General features: G+C 42.3%; 1 protein-coding gene across 1 annotated transcript in view; it reads right to left on the bottom strand.

The window, feature by feature from the left end:
- Positions 1-20,682, bottom strand: part of HGSNAT (heparan-alpha-glucosaminide N-acetyltransferase) — a 61,057-nt gene that overhangs the window by 16,380 nt on the left and 23,995 nt on the right. Inside the window, 9 exon segments of the mRNA XM_036896319.2 lie at positions 1,080-1,195; positions 2,320-2,480; positions 4,995-5,025; positions 5,737-5,813; positions 7,653-7,762; positions 8,420-8,489; positions 11,118-11,187; positions 15,377-15,498; positions 15,718-15,854. Of these exon segments, the coding sequence (XP_036752214.1) occupies positions 1,080-1,195; positions 2,320-2,480; positions 4,995-5,025; positions 5,737-5,813; positions 7,653-7,762; positions 8,420-8,489; positions 11,118-11,187; positions 15,377-15,498; positions 15,718-15,854 (894 nt within the window).

The following is a 20,682-nucleotide window of genomic DNA, read 5'->3' as shown; positions in this document are numbered from 1 at the left end:
CAGCCCCAAGGGCCCACACGCAGAGCCAGGCCCAGCGTCCCTTGCTCTTGTGCGGTCTCACGTCCCCCTTAGGAGCCAGCAGCAGAGGGTGTGGAGCCAGGGACAGGGGCGGAGGAGGCAAAGGACAGCGATTACATGTACTCGAGGTCATGTAACCAAGCAGTGATCACAGGCAGAGCCCAGGGAATCCGGGACACATTTGCTAGTTACATACACGGAAAGAAACTCGCAAACAGCTTTATTAATTTAGCTAAGCAGGACCCCAGATGGAAGAATTTAAACCTTTCCTCCTGAATTTTTACCACTACTAGGAAAAAAATTGAGTCATCTGAGTAAACTCAGCTCTGCAGTACACCGTGAGAAAGTAATCACAAAGGAGGGGAGACTCACATCCTTCTCACAAAGGAGAAAATGCGACAGCCCAGGGTGGGACTGTCTGTCATCTTCCCACACCCAACCTGGCATTTTTTCTCTAAGTTGAACCCTGATGGCATTTGTACAGATATGGAAATGTTTTATCAGTTTATACACCTTGTATTACAAAGAAATGGAAAAATTGGCAGTAATGCCCCAAAAGACTGCTAGCAAACTAGATGACAGTGACTTTATTTAACAGCATCAAAACGCATTTGGTTATGGGACACTTAAAAATGTATGAGGGTGGATCTTATCTTAGGTGGTTTTTACCAGTTCTTTAAAAAATTGACTTAAAGACAAAATAAAAAATAACCTGAAGGAAAAAAAGAATGCATTTGACTAGCAGAGTTAAAGCATCTATTGAAAGGCTCATGGATACAGAGAACAGCCTGCTGGTGACCACAGGGGAGAGAGTGGGGGGACGGATGAAACAGGAAGAGGGAAAAATGAGTGAGAATGATACTTGGATCTGGCTGATGGTCACATTACAGCGTGTACATGTCAGAATTCATCCAGCTGTACTAAAATTTGTGCATTTTATCGTATGTACTTCAATTTAAAGGCAGAGTCTACTGAGATATACAGTACTGCACTCAGAACTAAATTAAGTTCTAAAAATAATAGGCATTTTTCACCCCTCTCTTTTTAATAAGGTTTCTCACCGAGGCACAACTTCCAGGCACAGGTTTAGCAAAGAGGAGCTCTGCCACAGCAACGACGAAGTAGGTCAGCCCCAGCCGCTGGAGCACGCCGGGGATCCGCACCCTGTCCCAGGACACTGTGGGAGGCACAGCGGGGAGGGTTAGCCAGGCTGTCTCCTCCCCCAGACGACACTCTGTTTCCCTCAGGGGGAGGCTCCCCTACACTGCACCTGCGGCAGTCTCCTCTCAGCTCTGGAGACGGAACACGTACGGCCAGTGACACGGCTCAGACGCCCAGCTGGGAGATGGGTAAGAACCAGCATCTTCCTCGGGGTGGGGCACAGCAAGGACCAGCTGGCTCTGAGGTCCCCCTTCTGGCCCTTTCCCACCAGGAGGACGGCTGCAACTCTCCCAAGACCCAGGGACGTGCAGACCCAGCACGGCATAAGTGACCACACCTATCCTACAGGCGACGTGCCCACATCACGGGAAGAGGGGAGCCCTATAACAAACCGTACTGTGGTCCACGTTCCCAGGGGGACCCACCAAGTCGACCTGTATGACACGTGCCCTTATGGCCCCACCTGGAAGTGACCTGCACCACCCTCCCAAGCCTAAAGTCTCAGTGCTTCTTGCCTGAGGGGTTTGTCCTGCTACTCTGGATGGCTGTGTCCTCTTTTGCTAAGGACACTGTAAGCCCCTTGAGGACGGCGACCACTGCCTCCCCGATTCTGACACTGGTCCAAGCACCAGATGCACACCCTCCCATAGCTTTCCTGCCTCACTCACGCTGCCAAAACAGTAACAAAGGTCATTGTTCCCCGCAGCCCAGCTGGAATACACACCGTGACCAAGGTGCACGCAAGAACTTCCACCTGTTAGCCTTCCTGGGAAAGCTGATGGGCCCAAAGGGGCAGGAGGGCATGTCTGAGAACTGGGGACCTGCTCCAGCCCTCCCTGTGCCTACCCTCAGATGATGCAGAGGAAGCGGTTCAATCTCTCCCAGCTCACAGCCTTCCTCTGTGAAACAGAAGGGCCTATGTGGTCTTGGGGAGTGACTCGGCCCTGTCTAACCTTCCAAGGTGATGATGGTAATGCCCCACGTGTGCATGTACCCTAAGTTCTACAAACACTGTCAACAGACTTCCAGGAAGTCCTCTTTCTGCAGGTACTTCAGAGGAATTCCATTTCTTCAGATTATACCACGCAGTTTCCGTATTTCAGCCTGAATACATGCTAACAAAGGGGAACAAATACTTACATGGACCAAGGCAGTAATTGGGATTCACAATAACAATTCCTATGCAGATGAACAGGAAACTCCTCCATGCAATCTTCCCCAGCAACTTGTATTTTGAACATCCTCGCTGCAGTATGGAAGTCATTGACAGAAAAATCGAAGATCCCATAATAAATACAAACCTAAAAAAAGTCAGCTGTTACTCTGTGGCCATTTCCATTTTTTTTGGTCTATATATCATTAATATTTTATGAACTACCATAGAAGAGAAGCAGCACATGATTTTCTCGAGTAGCAGCTGTTGAAACAACATGTTAGTAGTGGAGGGAGAATGGCTGTCTGCATGGCTTGTGCACCTCCAAACCCCGTCTTGGCAGGAAAATTTGCCACCACGAAGAGCAGTTGCGATGCACCAGCCTCCCACTCGGTTAGCAGATGGAGGGAAGATGCCACGGTCCAGTAAGCTGGAGCTCCCTAGCACACCATCAAAGTCCTTGAGATACAAACGACACCTTTCAACCATTTCTAAATTCACCCTTGCTCCTCAAAGAAAAACAAACGCTGTTTTGTGTGTGTGTGATTTTGTCTGAGCCACACATCTTTCTTTTCTTTCCTTTCTTTAAAAGTAAGAGTCAGGGATGGCCAGCATCAAAAAGATTAAGAACAAATACTAGTGAGGATGCGGAGAAAGGGGAACCAACCCTCTTACACTGCTGGTGGGAATGTAAGCTAGTTCAACCATTGTGGAAAGCAATATGGAGGTTCCTCAAAAAACTGAAAATAGAAATACCATTTGACCCGGGAATCCCACTCTTTGGAATTTACGCAAAGAATACAAGTTCTCAGATTCAAAAAGACATATGCACCCCTATGTTTATCGCAGCATTATTTACAATAGCCAAGATATGGAAGCAACGTAAGTGTCCATCAGTAGATGAATGGATAAAGAAGACGTGGTACATATACACAATGGAATACTATTTAGCCATAAGAAAGAAACAAATCCTACCATTTGCAACAACATGGATGGAGCTGGAGGACATTATGCTCAGTGAAATAAGCCAGGAGGAGAAAGACAAATGCCAAATGATTTCTCTCATCTGTGGAGTATAACTAACAATGAAGGGAAACTGAAGGAACAAAACAGCAGCAGACTCACAAACTCCAAGAAGGGACTAGTGGTTACCAAAAGGGAGGGGTGGGGAGGGCAGGTGGGGAGGGAGGGAGAAGGGGATTGAGGGGTATTATATTTAGTACACATGGTGGGGGGATCACGGGAAGAACAGTGTAGCACAAGGAAGGCAAACAGTGGATCTGTGGCATCTTGCTGCACTGATGGACAGCGACTACAATTGATAATATGGGTAAATGTAGTAACCACATTGCTTTTCATGTGAAAACTGCGTAAGAGTGTATATGCATAATACCTTAATAAAAAATTTTTTTTAAAAAATCAGAAGAGCAGTCTTTCTCATCACTTGGTGAGGAGTTAGCAAGGTGCGTCTGCTCTTGCTGAAAGCTTGGCACCCCTGGTTTCCTTTCTTGGGGCCACCTCGTCGGATAAAAGCCTCTAGGAACAGGTGCCCTTCCCTGGAGGTGGCCTCCCTGAGGACATACATAAATGACGGCCAGCCTTCAGGCAGATAAGACTCCCTTTCCACCCACACCCGTCTCCGAGAAGAGCCCCAAGCCCCGCCGAGGAGGCCCCAAGTCCGCGGCAGTGATGAAACCCGGGGCGCCGAGGGCAAACCGCCTCCTGAGGACGGGCTCAGCCGCTCAGTGCCGCAGCCATGACGCGGCCCATGCGGGGCGGACGGGCCACAGATGGCCACGGCCTGAGTCTGGTCACTCCATGATCCTTTCAGCTTCCGTCTCTTCCCCACCACATACGAAGGGGCACAGAACAGGCCTCCCAAGATGGGCCTTGCTGGCACGTGCACTGTTTTGAGCCAAAGGCAATCAAGGTCCTGTGGGTTCAAGAGAAACTTCTGCCTCTCCCTTAACTGTCTAGAAGAATCTCAACTGGAATCTTTCACAAAACAAGGATTACTACTGGAGATAAACTGCATTTGAGTGGTGGACCTGTGCGGCGGGACAAATGCCTCACCGCCGGCCAGCCCGTGCGCCACCCTCCCCCTGCAGCCAGGGCCCCCACCCGGTTCCTTAGCTCAAGGTGGAAGACATCCCTCCCTTCACCTTTGGGCCTCTCGCGTGTGTGGGGTTCCTGCAGGTACAAAATTAAATTTGACTCTCTCCTGTTAATCTGTCTCACACTGATTTGATTCTTCAATCAGCGAGAACCCTGAAGCACAGAGGGAAAATTTTCCTCCCCAACACATTCTTAGCAGAATTCCCTGGTACCAGTATACTATATTTCTTTTAGGAAATACAATTTTTATGTTTCTTTCCAGGATCAGTGGAGTTTAACTACATATTCAGATTTTATGATTTCCTATAAGATTCCAGCATCTCATATATTGTATCTACACTAACAATTTGTTCCCTCTGAAATCACTCAGATTTTATACTCATCTTAGATAAGCACTACCCCAAGCATGAGAACTATTCGGGAACACAACTTCCGTAAGGCCCTCCTAATGGCAGAGACCTATGCTGCTCTCGGGAAGGCTCCAGCGCCCGCTGACAAAGGGCCAGAGATGACCTACAGGAGAGCTGGTGATGGACGGGCAACTCACCACGGGAACACGAGGTCAGCCACGGTCAGTCCTGCAGAATAACACAAGCACAGAGTAAGGAGGGGGCTCCCAAGGCGAATTCCCCCTAAATCTACCATGCTCCGTTATATACAGTACATATGGGGGTAAACGCACACAGAGAGTTTGCAGGCAAACGCTGTGAAGTAACAGGCACTCCCTGAGGACTCTGCCACCAACCACTGGCCTGGGGCATTTTCTAAAAATATAACTGGGCATGGGAGAACCAAACTAGAAGTTTGTGGCCAAGTTTGTTATCTTTGAGCAGTGCTATTCAAAATCTGTTCTTAAACCAATTTCTAACCAGAGTCACAGCCATTACTCAGTACCACTCAGACCAACCCCAGTTCAATGGTCCCCAAGGAGGACCATCAGCTTTGGAAGGCAGACCTGCCACATGGCTGTGACAAAAGGAGAATCTGCAATATGACCAGGATCGCTTACAACTAAATCCTTAACTTCCTCTGGTCCTACAGTGGAGCCATCTGGCATGAACGTGTCTTTACCAGGAAGCATCACGCAGCCACGGCACAAGAAAGGAGAGCCAGGGGGCTGAAGGGATGACTGAAAGGCTCTTCCGCGGGGGCAGGAGCTCGGTGGCTCAGAGGAGGCTGGCAGGGCCTCATCTCTGCAGCTCTGGGGTGGGGGACGCTGAGGAATTCTCCTGCTCCGGGTCCTCTGAGGGGTCCTACGTCAGCAATGGCACCTTTAGGAAAGAGCTTACCATTCCAACTCGCGTGTTTGAAGTACCAGTATTTCCCTCCACCATAATTAACGAAGACCATGAGGACGAGCGCGATCCTGCAGAATAGAGAACAGAGCACACGCTTTCAGGGCTTGCACACGAGCCAAGGAGTGGCCCCACTGCACAGGACACACTTACACACCCCAGATGCCACCGCTAACACAAGATAACCATTAACAAGCAACTACTATTTCTAATTGCTACAATTAGGACCCTACAGTAAAGCCAACATTTCCAACACAATGTCTTAAGAAAAGTCTACACTGATGATAAGCTGTGTAACTTGTGCCAGTGATTTCAGGCTCTTAGGTTAAGGACTGTAGCACAAGCACACAGCCATCAGAGCCAGAGGTGTGGGTCCAGATCTCGGCCCTTCTCTCGGAGTAGCCCTACGGCCCTGGGCAAGACCACTGGTTACCTGGGCTTCCCTGCATGAGGCAGAGCACACCCAACACCAAGGCCATCGGGACTACTGAGGAGGATAATGTGTGTCATGGCACGTAGCCAGTGCTTGGCACTCTGCAGGCCCTAATAAATGTCAGCTCCTGTCTACGTGTGAACATCTTGTCTCCGAAAGTGGCATTGAGAATTGGAAAGAAAGAGGAATAAAGTGAAGTGGAGGCAATACACGGCTGTTTGATGTGGACTGTGCAGAATGCAAGGAATGAAGACTTTAATAGGTTATGGGGGTAAAATGCGTGGGGACCCTGGAGCCCAACTGGCAGAACGAGATTCCGGCTGCCCCACTTGGTCCTGAGTGACCACGGGCAAGTCACTTAACTCTGGCTCAGAGTCTTCATCTGTAAAGCAGGCATATGAGAAGCATGTACCTCATAGGATTGTTCAGAGATTGAATAAATTAAGACATGTTAGAACAGTACTTGGTGCATAGTATGAACTTGAAGATCATTAGCTGTTGTCATTATTATTATCTGTCTTCAAGCACACACACCAGGAGCACAGAGCTGTGGTGAGACATGACTGCATTATAGGGGTACCACCTGAGTGTAATGGCCTCAGGGAGAAACAGAAGACCTCACGCCCAGATATTTATTTTCACCCATATACAGTTAACTCTTGAACAACATGGATTTGAACTGCATGGGTCTACTTACACGTGGATATTTTTCAATAAATAAATTGGAAAACTTTTTAGAGATCTGTGACAATTTAAGAAAAACATTTTCTTTTCCCTAGCTTACTTCATTGTAAGAATACGGTATATAATACATGTAACAAGTATGTGTGAATCAACTGTTTATGTTATCAGTAAGGCTTCCTTCTGGTCAACAGTAGCTATTAGTAATTAAGTTTTGGGGGAATTAAAAGTTATATGCAGATTTTCAACTGTACGGGATTGGTACCCCACCCCCATGTTTCTGAGGGTCAACTGCAGTTTTATATCTTATTTTCAGAGTGTGCTCCTGGCCTTCATCCTTCTAGCAGGACTATAAAATGACAACGCGCCACACACTGCGTGGAATTGCTGTCAGAGGGCCTGGTACCCAGCTGCTCTGCCAGCGGTGTTGACAGATGCAGGCTCAATCTTCCATGTGCTGGTGTTTTGTTTCTAGACAGGTGCACCTTGTCATCTGTCGTGATGGGTGGACAGAGGGGACAGACGCTGCCCACGTACGGATGACTTTAGTCCGCAGACTCTACATCCCAGTGGAAATCAGTGCTGGCCTGGTTCCACTGCTCCCCTCCACAACATGTACAGTGGCCACTGTGACAGATTTCAAGGAAGGAGAGGCTGCTGACTTAATAGCAACTAGTCCCTTCTAGCCTAGGAAATAAAAGATACGTACGAGACCTTAACTTAAAAGTGTGTTTATGTGCAAACATGTAATCCTCTACTTCCTGTGCCCCCCATGTCACAACGGAGCCTCACGTACCCTCTGAACGTGTCCACACAGCGGAGGCGCTGGGGAGCAGCAGGCGGGTGCCAAGCTTCCGGCGGACAGCTGCCGTCAAGTGGGCCTGCCCTGCTTGGAGATCCCAGCTCCTTCGGAAAAAGGAGAGAGAGACATGACAAGTGAATGCAAGGAGCAAATTTCATTTTTCTATTTTTTAGAGAAGAAATTAACAGAGTAGAAAGCTACAGATCATTGTTCTGAACACTGTTCTGATTTGCTCCGTAAAGGTCCCATCTGGGGCTTAGTTTCCACTGCATTTGATGTCTGTGCCTCCTGCTGAGCTTGCAGCGGCCACCTTAACGGCCACAAAGATCTGACCCATTAAGATGGTACGAGTGAGCAAGCACGTCCACAATGAAGTCACTAACACAAATAATATGTCTAACCACCACAGCAAGCCATCGCACCTGTAAATTACTACCGACATCCCCTGTTCTTGTGTTAATCTTGACACTTGATAACTTAACTGGATGGATTCAAAAGTACTGCCTGCGAAATGAAAAATGTGTCTACATTGTGGATCACAAAGCAGCCCAGAGTACAACCTTACTGAAGAGAGTGGACAGCACACCCCGTTGGTGCTGAAGGGAGGCCGCTCTTTATTAAGAATATTGGACGCAGCACCTGGCCTTCCAAAATACAAGTAAGATTAATCAAACCAGTTAACAAAGACAATTTAGTGGGCAACTATAAAGTCCAAGTCTAGAAAACCACCCAGACCACATAGGATGCATCTAATAACTCACAGAATTGATGAGGCGATCAGTTTCCCGAGAATTGATTACTTTAGAAATCCAATTATTAAAGTCATCCAAACTGTAAAAACGTAAAAGACTCAGTTATTTTCTGACAGAATTTTCAAAATAAGGCTCATCTTAATTTAGAAAATTTTAGAAAATAAAAGTTCACATTCTACACAATTCAAAGAATTAAACATTTTAAAGTTTTTAAATGAAACAGAAGTAGAAATCAAAGTGTACAGCAGCAGACCTTATAAATGCCTGACGCTTACAGCACATGTCCTCATCAATAAAACAGGAATAAACAGCCTTCATTCAAGACTCATGACAGCGAAACAAGATCATTATTCCCTGTGGCTGGAATTCTTACTGGTACTGTTGTTAATACCAGGCACTCAGTACAGGATGAGTAAATGTAAATATGACAGGATCAGATACAGCTACTAAAATAACAAGAAAGTGGCTCTTTTTTCACAAGGAAATGTGAATATAAACTAGTAATACAAAAAGCAAAAATCAATATGCAGATTGGATTATAAAGAAAGAAAAATGCATGTATCTGTGCTGAGAAAGTCTGAAAGTAACTTTAGGAATGATTCATAGTTAATGTATAGAGTTCTTTTTTCTAGATGGTACTTTAGTTCAAAAATATATCAGATGACTTAACTGGATTTGCATGATTAACAAAAAATAAATATAACTGGCTGTTCTTTAAAATGAGGTTTCTATATGGAAATATTTTTTTCAAAAATACACCTTACCTGGTGAAAAAACAAACTCCACCACATTTTATATAAATTTTGCACATTTGAATTAACTAATGCATAGAATTTTTCCCCTTTTCTTTCCTTTTTTTTTTTTGCCATGGAGAGTTTGAAGCACAGGCACAGGTAGAGAAACTAGCATACTGAATACAGGGGCCCATCACCCATCACAAGTACCCATACAAGTCGCTCTTACTTCCTCTGTACTGTCACCCACTGCCCCTTTCTCCTGCCTTGGAATGCTTATTTTAAAATATCCAGACCATATACCATTTCATCCATAAATAATTCAGTATGCATCTCTAAAAGACGAGGACTCTATTTTTAAGCATAACTGCAGTACATTTTATTTTTAGGTCATTACTTATTATATTAAGTTATTTATATGTTATTCATTATGTACATATTATTACATTTAAAACTATCAAGAAGTCCTTAATATCAAATAGTTGGTTCAATTTCCTTGTCACATGAGTTTTCTGACAGTTCAGTTGTTCAAGTCAGTACCCAGACACGATCCATATATTCAATGCATGTATTTTAGTTTCTTCTTCTTTTTACCCCACAACTCAACTCCTATTTCTGCTTTAAGCACTGATGACATTACCATCACATGAAAAATGTTAAAATCAGACATCTACGGAAAGGTGAAAAGGGGAAGTTAAGATATTTGAAACCTAACATTTTTTAAAAAGCACTTCATTTTCTTGCATACGCTTGTTCTGCAAGTGAAAGGAGAGTTGCTGTATTCTTACTTCCTTGGGTTCTTTCTGGTTCAGACAGACCTGACTGTCGAGGGCACGCTGGACAGTGATGGGCAGGGACTCCCACTTAGCCAACTAGAGCATTCTGGCCGCAGGCGAAAAAAGCAGAATCGAGTGCAAAGAGTTTCAAATTTCTTCCCTTTATAATGTCTTAAGATCAGCCAACAATTACTTTAAAGAGTGACATGATAATTCCATTCATATTAAAAGCACCAAATGAAAACTCCCTAGTCAATTAGAACAGTGTTTACATCTTATCAAAATACTGACAATGCCTTAATTCAAAGAAATGACACCCCTCTGTTGGAATTATACTCTCTCCCTAAAACAGTGGTTAAGCACCTGCTTCAGAGCGGGCAGTTTTCTTCTATGTTCATCCAGTCAGGTTTCTCCTACACAGAGGGAAGCTACTTCAAGGACGCCCAAGGTCAGAGGGTCAGGGTGCCTAAGCTCCCAAGCGCTACAGGGCTTCCCCAGGCTAGCTGACTCAAAGGCAAGGTTTCCTCTCTTCCAGTCTGAACCTGCTCACCAGTACAGTCTTGTGGTCCCTCCTGAGACTAACAGGCTGAGCATGTGAAATGAAGTCAATTGTATTCCTTTTAAACTGTGAAAGGGCTTTCCTCTGAAAGGCGATTTGCCAGACCTGCATGTATTTGGCTTTCATGTCTTCTCCTGTCTACTAATACACTTGCACCAGAATTGCTCTTAGCCAGGCAGAGGGGGAAGGATGTCCCTCCTGGGCCGCTAACCCCAACAAGGGAAAGCGAGTCCACGAGGTACCACGCCTTGTCCCGTCTCTGCCGCCAGGTGCCCGGCTGGCAGGGCCCAGGAGCTGATTGGAAAGGCGGCCTCGCGGTCCGGAGCCAGAGGGGAGGCAGAAGGGTCCAGTGTGGCAGCCACCTCCTAAAACCATCACGGGCCACTTCCACTCACGACAAAGCAGCACGTGACATTCTTACAGGAAATAATGATTTCTCAAGCATTTTATTCTATGTCTTCAGCCACACAGGAGGACTGAAGCCAATGACCCACAGGAGCTCGGTTACCGCTTCCTGGAAGTCAGGGGCCATCTTCTTTCTACAGCGACCCCTAGTGCCCAGGATGGCACCGGGCAAGGGGCACACGGGAGAACTCACTGAATCCCACACTCTGCTTCCCCATCGCGCCTCCACTTACCTCAACAGGAACCGGAGCAGGGACACGGCCACGACAAGCGCAATACCGACAAGGAGCGCGATGGTCACAGCTGTGAAAAGAAAAGTTACAACCACGTCATCCGAGGCCTCAAAGCCGTCACATCATTGCATTTCATCTGTAAATGAAAAATGCAAACAAATAAACATGGCAACAAATGAGGGAAAAGCCTGTATTTTTTATGCTAATTTTCCTATAAACAGTGAGAACACTCTTCATGAGGGAGTGCAATTTTCACGAGACAGACTCAAAAGTACAGAGAACTGTTAAGCCCACATTTCCCATTAGATGATTCCAGATTTAAGAAATCTAATTCTACAATTCTAGAAATTTTCAAGATTCTACAATGATGAGGAGATTGTCACTCTTGCTTCATCTATTACTACTCTCTCCTGTTCTTTTGCCTCAGGTTTTTTTTTACTGAAGTACAGTTGACATATGATAACACACTAGTTTCAGGTGTACAAGGCAGTGATTCGACAATTATATACTTGATCACCTGAGTATTTTTAAGCAAACCCCAGACATGTCATTTCCTCCCAGCATGTATCTCTACAGCACAGGCATCATGAAACTCCTGACATGGCCACTAGGGAGGGCCCATCACCTCTGGCAATCTACCAAAAATACATAACCTCTCCCTGGTTGTGAGAACACAGCAAGAAGTCCAAGTAAAATCCTCCTCCTCTTTGAAAGTGTCATGGTCAGAAAAGACAGAGAGACTAAAGAACTGCCCTTGATTAGAGGAGGCTAATGAGACTGACAATTAAATGCACCATGGGGTCCTGGGGTGGATCCTGGGCCAGAAGAAAGACAGTGGAAGAGACAATTGGGGGAATCTCAGGATTCTAATGAACACTGTATCGATGTTAAGTTCATTGTTTCAATAAGTGTATATGGGATGTACTATGATTATATAGTTCAGAGGTTTAGGGGAAGCTGGGTGAAAGGCATATGGGGATACTTTGTGCAGTGTTTCCATGAGTCTGAAACTATTTCACAATTACACATTTCTTAAAAATGGGCCTTTTCTTAGATAAGCATAAAACTTAATGTCATAAAAACTAACAAAATTCCCAGGCTAACACTGAGTCTCTTTTCAAATTTTTCTAGTTATCCCCAAAAAATCTTTTGTAGTTAGTGTGTTCTACTCAGAACCCAAACAAGGTGCACATCTTGCGTTTGCTTATTTGGTGTCGTAAGTCTCTGATTCGTGAGCAGCCAATGACTTGCCTTAAACACTAGGTCAGCTGTCGCCTATCAGGACGTCTAACGTTCTAGATCTCCTATCATGCTTCCTCGGGGTGTCACTCAACTCGTTCCTCTATCCTCCAAAGGTTCTGTCAATGGGGAATGAGCTGAAAGGCTTGACTAAAGTTCGGCTTTCCCTGACGAGTGCTTCACAGGTGGGGCTGCGCCTTCCCCGCGGCAACTCACCTGGGGGGTCTCCTACAGCTGACCGTGTGCAGATGCCTGTTTGGCTGGTCAAAGCCTGACCCTGCCCAGGCAGAGTTCCCCTTTCATCTCATGACTTCAACCACTCATGATTTTTGCCTTATCCATATTTCACTGGGCAGTCACAAAATATCCTACCATTTGGCCCCATTTACTAGCTGGAATTCTTCTCAGAAGAATTTACCTTCCTTGTCACCTCCAAAGGCAACCAAAGTATTGTTTCTGTTTGTGGGGAGGGCTTGTTTTTAGTTTCATAATGGAATGCATTGGCTTTTGTATATTCAATGTGTTTCTGTCAATTACATTCATTACTATTTTCAATGCTCACATTGTCCCAAGCTGTCATTTTGGCTCTTGCTTTCTTCAGACGTGACCCCACAGTCTTCAACAGCTTCCCCGTGAACAGTACCTACCGCTGCCCCAGGGAAGTATCACATAATCCAGTGGGGCTCGGCACGACAGTGTTCTTACTGTGTGGAGTTACCAGAGAGCGGACGGTCCTTCCTTACTCTAAGGGGGCCTCTGGATTATCGACACAACAGACAGGAGATACTGTAGCCTAAATCCTAAAGCAAGGAAAGACACTGACAGTCAATTGCCCTATTTCTAGTTTCCTTCTACTGCATTAACTTTTTCTTACTGTATTTATGCTTCATAATTAAACTAAATGACAACGAGAATATGTTACCAGGTCACGTAACTTTTGTTTGTATCATATAATTTCCTTGGTATACACCAATGACACAATCAACAATTTATAAATACACCACAACTAAGTGAGATCGGTCACCTATAAATCCATGTTTGAAAATTCTCCACACAGTAAGAACACTGCCGTGCCACGCCCCACTGGATTATGTGATACTTCCCTGGGGCAGCGGTCGGTACTGTTCACGGGGAAACTGTTGAAGACTGTGGGGTCACGTCTGAAGAAAGCAAGAGCCAAAATGACAGGTAGGACAATATGAGCATTAAAAAGAGTAATGAAGAACCTCACCCCCCCTGTTCTGAGAGAAATCTTCTGCATATGTGGATGTTTTATTGCCCTTGTCTAGCTTGGATTAACACATAGTCTACAGGCACACACCTGATCATCTACATTTGCTCTCTTACAACACTAAACTCTGTTTTCTACCTTTATCTCGTATCTACCTACCACTTCAGCATTTTATTAAAAATAATAATAATAAAGAGAGAAATGTGGTATCCACATATAAATCAAGTATAAAAACCAAATGAGTATTCATATTTGAACTGACTGTTTATAGTTCATAATGCATGAGCAAAACCGAAAGTTTCTGTGATGACTGCCCTTGTACTGTTCACTATGTAACTATTCATTATGTAAGAATTTGTTCTCCATGTAAGAACTTGTTTGTTATGCCTCAGAAGATTGGAGACTGACGAAAATTAGGCTTGGGGTGGATTAATGATTGTGCATTGAGCATTGACTCCCCTATACAGAATTTTATTGTCGTTAACAACCATTTGATCAATAAATATGAGAGATGCCCTCACAAAAAAAAAAAAAAAAAAGGACAGACTTCCAATGGTAAAATAAATAAGTAACCGGGATGTAATGTATAGCATAAGGAATATAGTCAAGATATTGTAACAGCTTGGTAGGGTGATAGCTGGAACCTAGAATTATGTATATAAATGTTTTATCACTGTGTTGTACACTTGAAACTAATGTAATGTAATACTGTGCGTCAACTACCCTTCAATAAAAAATAATTATTTAAAAAAAAAAAAAAAAGAGTAATGAATGTAATTGACGGAAACACCCTGAATATACAAAAGCCAATGCGTTCCATTATGAAACTAAAAACAAGCCCTCCCCAGTAAGGATCGCCACCATCCAAAAGACAAATGACAACAAATGTTGGTGAGGTTGTGGAGAAAGGGGAACCCTCCTACACTGCTGGTGGGAATGAAAATTAGTTCAACCATTGTAGAAAGCAGTATGGAGGCTCCTCAAAATGCTTAAAATAGAAATACCATTTGACCCAGGAATCCCACTTCTAGGAATTTACCCTAAGAATGCAGCAGCCCAGTTTGAAAAAGACAGATGCACCCCTATGTTTATCGCAGCACTATTTACAATAGCCAAGAAATGGAAGCAACCTAAATGTCCATCAGTAGATGAATGGATAAAGAAGATGTGGTACATACACACAATGGAATATTATTCAGCCATAAGAAGAAAACAAATCCTACCATTTGCAACAACATGGATGGAGCTAGAGGGTATTGTGCTCAGTGAAATAAGCCAGGCAGAGAAAGACAAGTACCAAATGATTTCACTCATATGTGGAATATAAGAACAAAGGAAAAACTGAAGGAACAGAACAGCAGCAGAATCACAGAACCCACGAATGGACTAACAGTTACCAAAGGGAAAGGAACTGAGGAGGATGGGTGGGAAGGGAGGGATAAGGGTGGGGAAAAAGAAAGGGGGCATTACAATTAGCATGTATAATGTGGGGGGTTTACAGGGCGAGCTCTACAACACAGAGAAGACAAGTAGTGATTTTACAGCATCTTACTATGCTGATGGACAGTGACTGTGAAGGGGAATGTGGGGGGGACTTGGTGAAGGGGGGCGCCTAGTAAACATAATGTTCTTTATGTAATTATAGATTAATGATACCAAAATAAAAAATAAAATAAAATAAAATAATAAAAACAAGCCCTCCCCACAAACAGAATGTCGCAAACAGTACTGAAAAACTACAACCCCTGAAAACACAAATTAAAAAATTCAACAAAGAGCATGTACGTACGAAGGTTGCTGTCAATGGGGTCCTTATTGACAACTATGTCACAAGCGAATTCACTGGCTTCACTGTGGACACGCTTGACCAAGAGAGAATAGTTCCCAAATTCTCCAAATTTGTATTCCAGCCTACAAAGATTACGTAAAAATCGAGAAAAATGGTTAGACAGGAAACAAGGAGTTGGATTTTGGTAATGGCATCAAGGCAGAGTAATAAGCATTCCTGAGTGCAAACCAGGAAAGACAAAGGGAAATATTTTGAAGGAAGGAAAAGCTAAAAAACCAAACAGGAAAAAAGATAGACAGACAATGCAGACCTCAGTAGGTCACATCAAAGCAGGTACAAACCTACAAATCTCTTTGTCTTCCCAGGTGTCATTGAGCTGCAGGATGGATCCGTGCTGGGTGCTCACAGCGATGGCTGCAACACGAGGCTTCCTGGGTTCTCCACTCCAGGAAACATTGACCAGAGCCTGAAGCAGGCACTACAAAACAAAAGCACAAGGTGTCTGAGAGCCTGTTGGTTGCTGGAGGATAGGAGCATCCACCTGAAGCTCTTGAGAGGACTTTTCCTTCACACCTATAAAAACACTTTCTAATTCCAATTATTTACATAAAATTTCCCTGTGTAACTATGTGTTGCTATGAAACTGTACAATTTGTACTCATAGCTAAACTTTTCACATGGTTAACAGCATACACGAAATCTTGCATTCTATTACTTTACTTAATATTAAACAAATTTATGTGATTCTGCCCTATTTGCATATTTATAATTTTTAATGGTTGTATTATATTCCATCAAACTCTATAATTATGAATAGGCTGCTTTTAAAGTTTTGTCATATCTTTTTGTATATAATTTATATTTTCAAATATATATAATTATATAATATATAATATGTATTTATTACTTACATTGTATACAATTTACACAAATTATATTGTCTTAAAAGCTCTATATGTTATTTTTTTCAATTCCCTACCTAAAATAAATTTCCAAAAACAAGATTACTAGATAAAAGTCATTTTAATGGCTCCTGTTACACATGGCCAAACAGAGCTCAAATAAGAAAAACTACAACAGTGTATTTATTTCTCGTTAGCCTTACCAGGATTTAAAAATCATTCTTCTTTTTGTTCATATACTAGGTGTTTATGATAACTACAGCACTGAGATTGCACTTCAAATTATCAGATTAAATATTCATTATAATTTCCCACTTTCTGTTTCCTGTGGTGTTAACTATTAAACACCAAATTCCCTTGGACATAATCTTAGAAACATGTCCTAATATACTGGAATAAAATTAATTTTTTTGGGGGGGGAACTTTAGAAATTTTTATTTTGAGGTGTATACATGTTTAGCCAAACTGAATAGCTTTAATGTTTAAAAGAAATTTCTACAACTTTAAGAATACTGTATGTACAATTTTCTGTTTTCCTTGTGGACCCAATCAACTTTCTTGGAAATTTAAAATTTTAGGTTTTCTAGTCCTTGGCCAGAATATAGGAAAAATAAATCTTCCCTTAGAAAGTGTCCTAGAACTATGAGATTGTTGTTAAATACCTCCATTCAAATGTGCTTAATATGTTTAAAACTTGACGCCACCTTAAAATTTTGATTTCTTTTTAATATGTCTACTTGAAAGTATCTCATTTTAAAATGTTTTGCTTATGGTATAATTTTACATTAAGAATTATTCCTATGCAAGTAACTCTAGATGTTTATGGGTAACTAATATGTGTGAAAGTTTTGTAGCATACGTTATCATCGATAAAATGTAATGGGAAAATAATAAAGTATGAAGTATAGTAACACAATAGAGACCTAGGTTGTTTAGTGCTACACAGAAGAGGCAGGGAGATGATTTCTACCCTAATGGGAATTACAGACTAGTTGTGGAGGCAAGAGTGACACATGTGACAGAGGAATGAAGTTACAGAGTAAGTGCTGGCATTAAAGTCGGTGATGAGTGCCAGTGGGTTCGAGGAAGTCTGGATGTGGCAGGGAAGTTTTCACGGAAGGGGAGGGGCCCGAGAGGGCTTTGAACAATAAATACAAGTCAGACAAATAGAAGAGAAAGAAAAAGATGTTCCAGGAAATGGGAACAAAATGAAAGAACAGAAAAATTTGATTTGTAATTTTTAAAAAGATAGTAATTTGACTTGCCTGGGGGTAGTGAGGACAATAGTTTGACTACTTTGGGAACAAGATGTTAAGAAATAGCATATTAATAAAAAATTAATGATCTTAACAATAATAATGTTGAGTGAGTAGCCTCAAATGGAGTCAGGATCTAAACTCAAGCCACGTGGCTTCAGAGCCTGTGCACTTTCCACCACATTCAATAAAACAAATGGGTTGAAATAACCTGAATAGAAATTCAGTGCCCCAAAAGGAAGAGGAAACAAAAGTATTAACCTATTTGCCAGGACAAAAAAAGAAATATGACTTGTTCATCTATCTACCAAATACTCTTGAAGAGGCTAGACTCCAAGAAAATACAAGTGAAGAAGTTACACTTTCTGCCCCTAAGGAATTCACAGCCCAAAAGAGGAGACATCTTCATTTTCTTCGTTTCAAGTAAATAGGCATCCTCATTTCCATGGCATGTCAGGAAGAGATTTGCTTTATATCTCCAACAAATTGGACATCCCCTTAGACGTAGATGAATATAAAAAATTCCCGCATGAAAGAATACTTGGGGCAGGCCCGTGACTTCTACAGTTATCCACTCCCAGAAAACAGAGGTTCTCCAGTTAAAGCCCTCTGAGCTGGGTCAGCTGCATGTCTCTCTGCCTCAGTTTCCTTGCCCAGGCGGGAAGCCCTCCTTCTCGGCAGGGGAATCCTCAGGGAATCACCTGGTGCGGCCAGGCCCGCGTGGGCGGCAGGACGAGCGGTGGCTCTCGCTCCCGCCTCGGCTTTACCTCGGGGGCCCCGGGCCGGGGCGGGGGCGGCAAACCGGCCAGCTGAGTGGCTTTGCAACAGACGCGGGCTGCGATATTACACTTTTAACTATCTCAAGTTTCCAATTTTAGTGCTTTCCTTTGCATCTTGTTATATTCTGTTGTTTTCAATTACAAGTTTTTAAAGTTTTATATAGTCATATTACCCTAGCTTGTTATCTTATTTCTTCTATTGCTTCATCAGTTGAAAAATGTATTTTATATATATATATATATATATATATATATATATATATATATGTTCTGTGTGCATACACACACACACACACAAATGGAGTGTTTGCCATAAAAGAATGAAATCTTCCCATTCCTGACAACATGGTTGGATCCAGAGGGCAGGATGCTAAAGGAAATGTATCAGACAGAGAAAGACACTCACTCACATGTGAGATCTAAAAAACAAAACATACGAACAAACAAAAACCCAGAAACAGACTCACACAGAAAACATCCTGGTGGCTGCGTGATGGGAGGGGGCTGGAGGATGGGCAAAATAAGTGAAGGGGATAAAGAAGTACAAATTTCCAATTATAAAATAAATAAGTCACGAGGATGAAATGTACAGCACAGGGAATATAGTCAACAACACAGACAATGTGGTATGATGACAGGTGGTAATTCCACTTATTGTGGCAAGCATTTCATAATGCATTTAAATGTTATAAATGTTGAATCACTCTATTTTATACCAGAAACTAATGTATCAACTATATTTCAATTAAAAATATATATTCTGCTCTTTTTCATATTTTTTGAGTTTGTGGAGGTTTTTTTAACATGAATCCACTTGGAGTACCTATATACATACACTTACATAATTACACTCATGTACTTACATACAAGTACTCTTATATACTTACATTTTTAATACAATATATATACAATAATAATACCTGCAAATTATGTATGTAAATTAGATTCTACTTGCTCCACTCTGGTTCTTCTGTCCTCATTTATCTTTTCTGGCTACACAAATAATGGTGGCTTTCTAGGAGGTCTTACCTGATGCTGTAAGTCTCCACGCTGCCCATTCTTTTGGGCCACGTGTTGATTCTCTTGTTCATTTACTTTTTCATTATGAATTTTGGAATCATTTACGGAGATTCTATAAAGTAGCCATTGATATATTAACAGAAACTGCATTAAATTTGTGAATTCATTTGGGAAGTACTGCCATTTTTCCTGTTAAGTCTTCTTATCAGACTACTTGGCTATCTCTACATTTAACCTATATTTTTCCCATTAAAATTTCATCATTGTCTTTATATATCAACTCTCTAGATTCCTCCCAGATAAAAATATGTCATTAATAAATCTTTCAATATGCTAACTTACTCTACTTGATAGAATTCTATTTAAGATTTTTGCACCCATTATCAGTTAGAAAGATTGACCTGCATTTCATGTCTTTACCAGATTTTAAAATTAACACCCTATCTATAGTGCAGAATAGACCAAATATCAAGCCATCATTTTTGGGGGGTGGATGTGTATGTTATATTTAGAATCAGTTTATAAAGATTGGGAATTATTTTTATTTGAAAATCTATGAAAAATTACCTATTTTTAGGTAGAGAAATTCCTTATAACTTCCCAAATCTTAATCAGTTGTTTCTTAATTGACAAACATTTATGTTGCCAGTTTCTTGAACCAATCTTTTTTTAAATCAATCTTCATACTATATTTTGTAAGGAAATCAATCCATTTTTGAATTTCAATTTTATCAGCTTACAACTGTCCAATAGATAATGACTTTAATTACAGTCACTTAATTTAAAAAATCTCATTGCTCTCTCAAATTTATCAACAATTTATCAATTGTATGACTTATATTTTTTAAATTATCTGGACTCATTCTTATTTAAATTTTCTCATTTTCCAATTAATATAGTTATTATTTGTATTGCTTACCTTTTTCTTTTCATTTGGACAATGACATGTTTGCTTACCCAAACCTCAAGATCCCCCCTACTCAATAGCTTTGCATCCCCCCCTTCTTTTGGATTAATGTAAAGCAGGACCCTGAGAGCCTCTGAAGCTGGAGCGACGGCGGTGAATCCTAGCTGCTACAAAACAGGGGGGTAGCCCAGGAAAATTCACTCTACTTCCCATCCAGTGTCACACTGGCAGGACCCGGATGTATCCTCCCTACTGGACCGTTCCAGGATGAACCAGGACCTAACCAGTGAAGACGGGAGCAGCCCCTACTAAACAGCAGCTGCAACTTGTTACCATCATCTTTACTGTCAGAAACACCTAGGGAAAACTTCTCAAAAAAACTGGCCAAATCAAAGAGTCTCTTAGGAGATATTTATGTTTGTATTATTTCTCCTAGTATATC

This window comes from Manis pentadactyla, chromosome 7, assembly GCF_030020395.1.
Source record: "Manis pentadactyla isolate mManPen7 chromosome 7, mManPen7.hap1, whole genome shotgun sequence".
In the NCBI taxonomy this organism is placed as follows: domain Eukaryota; kingdom Metazoa; phylum Chordata; class Mammalia; order Pholidota; family Manidae; genus Manis; species Manis pentadactyla.
This window is presented reverse-complemented; position numbering and strand designations above follow the sequence as displayed.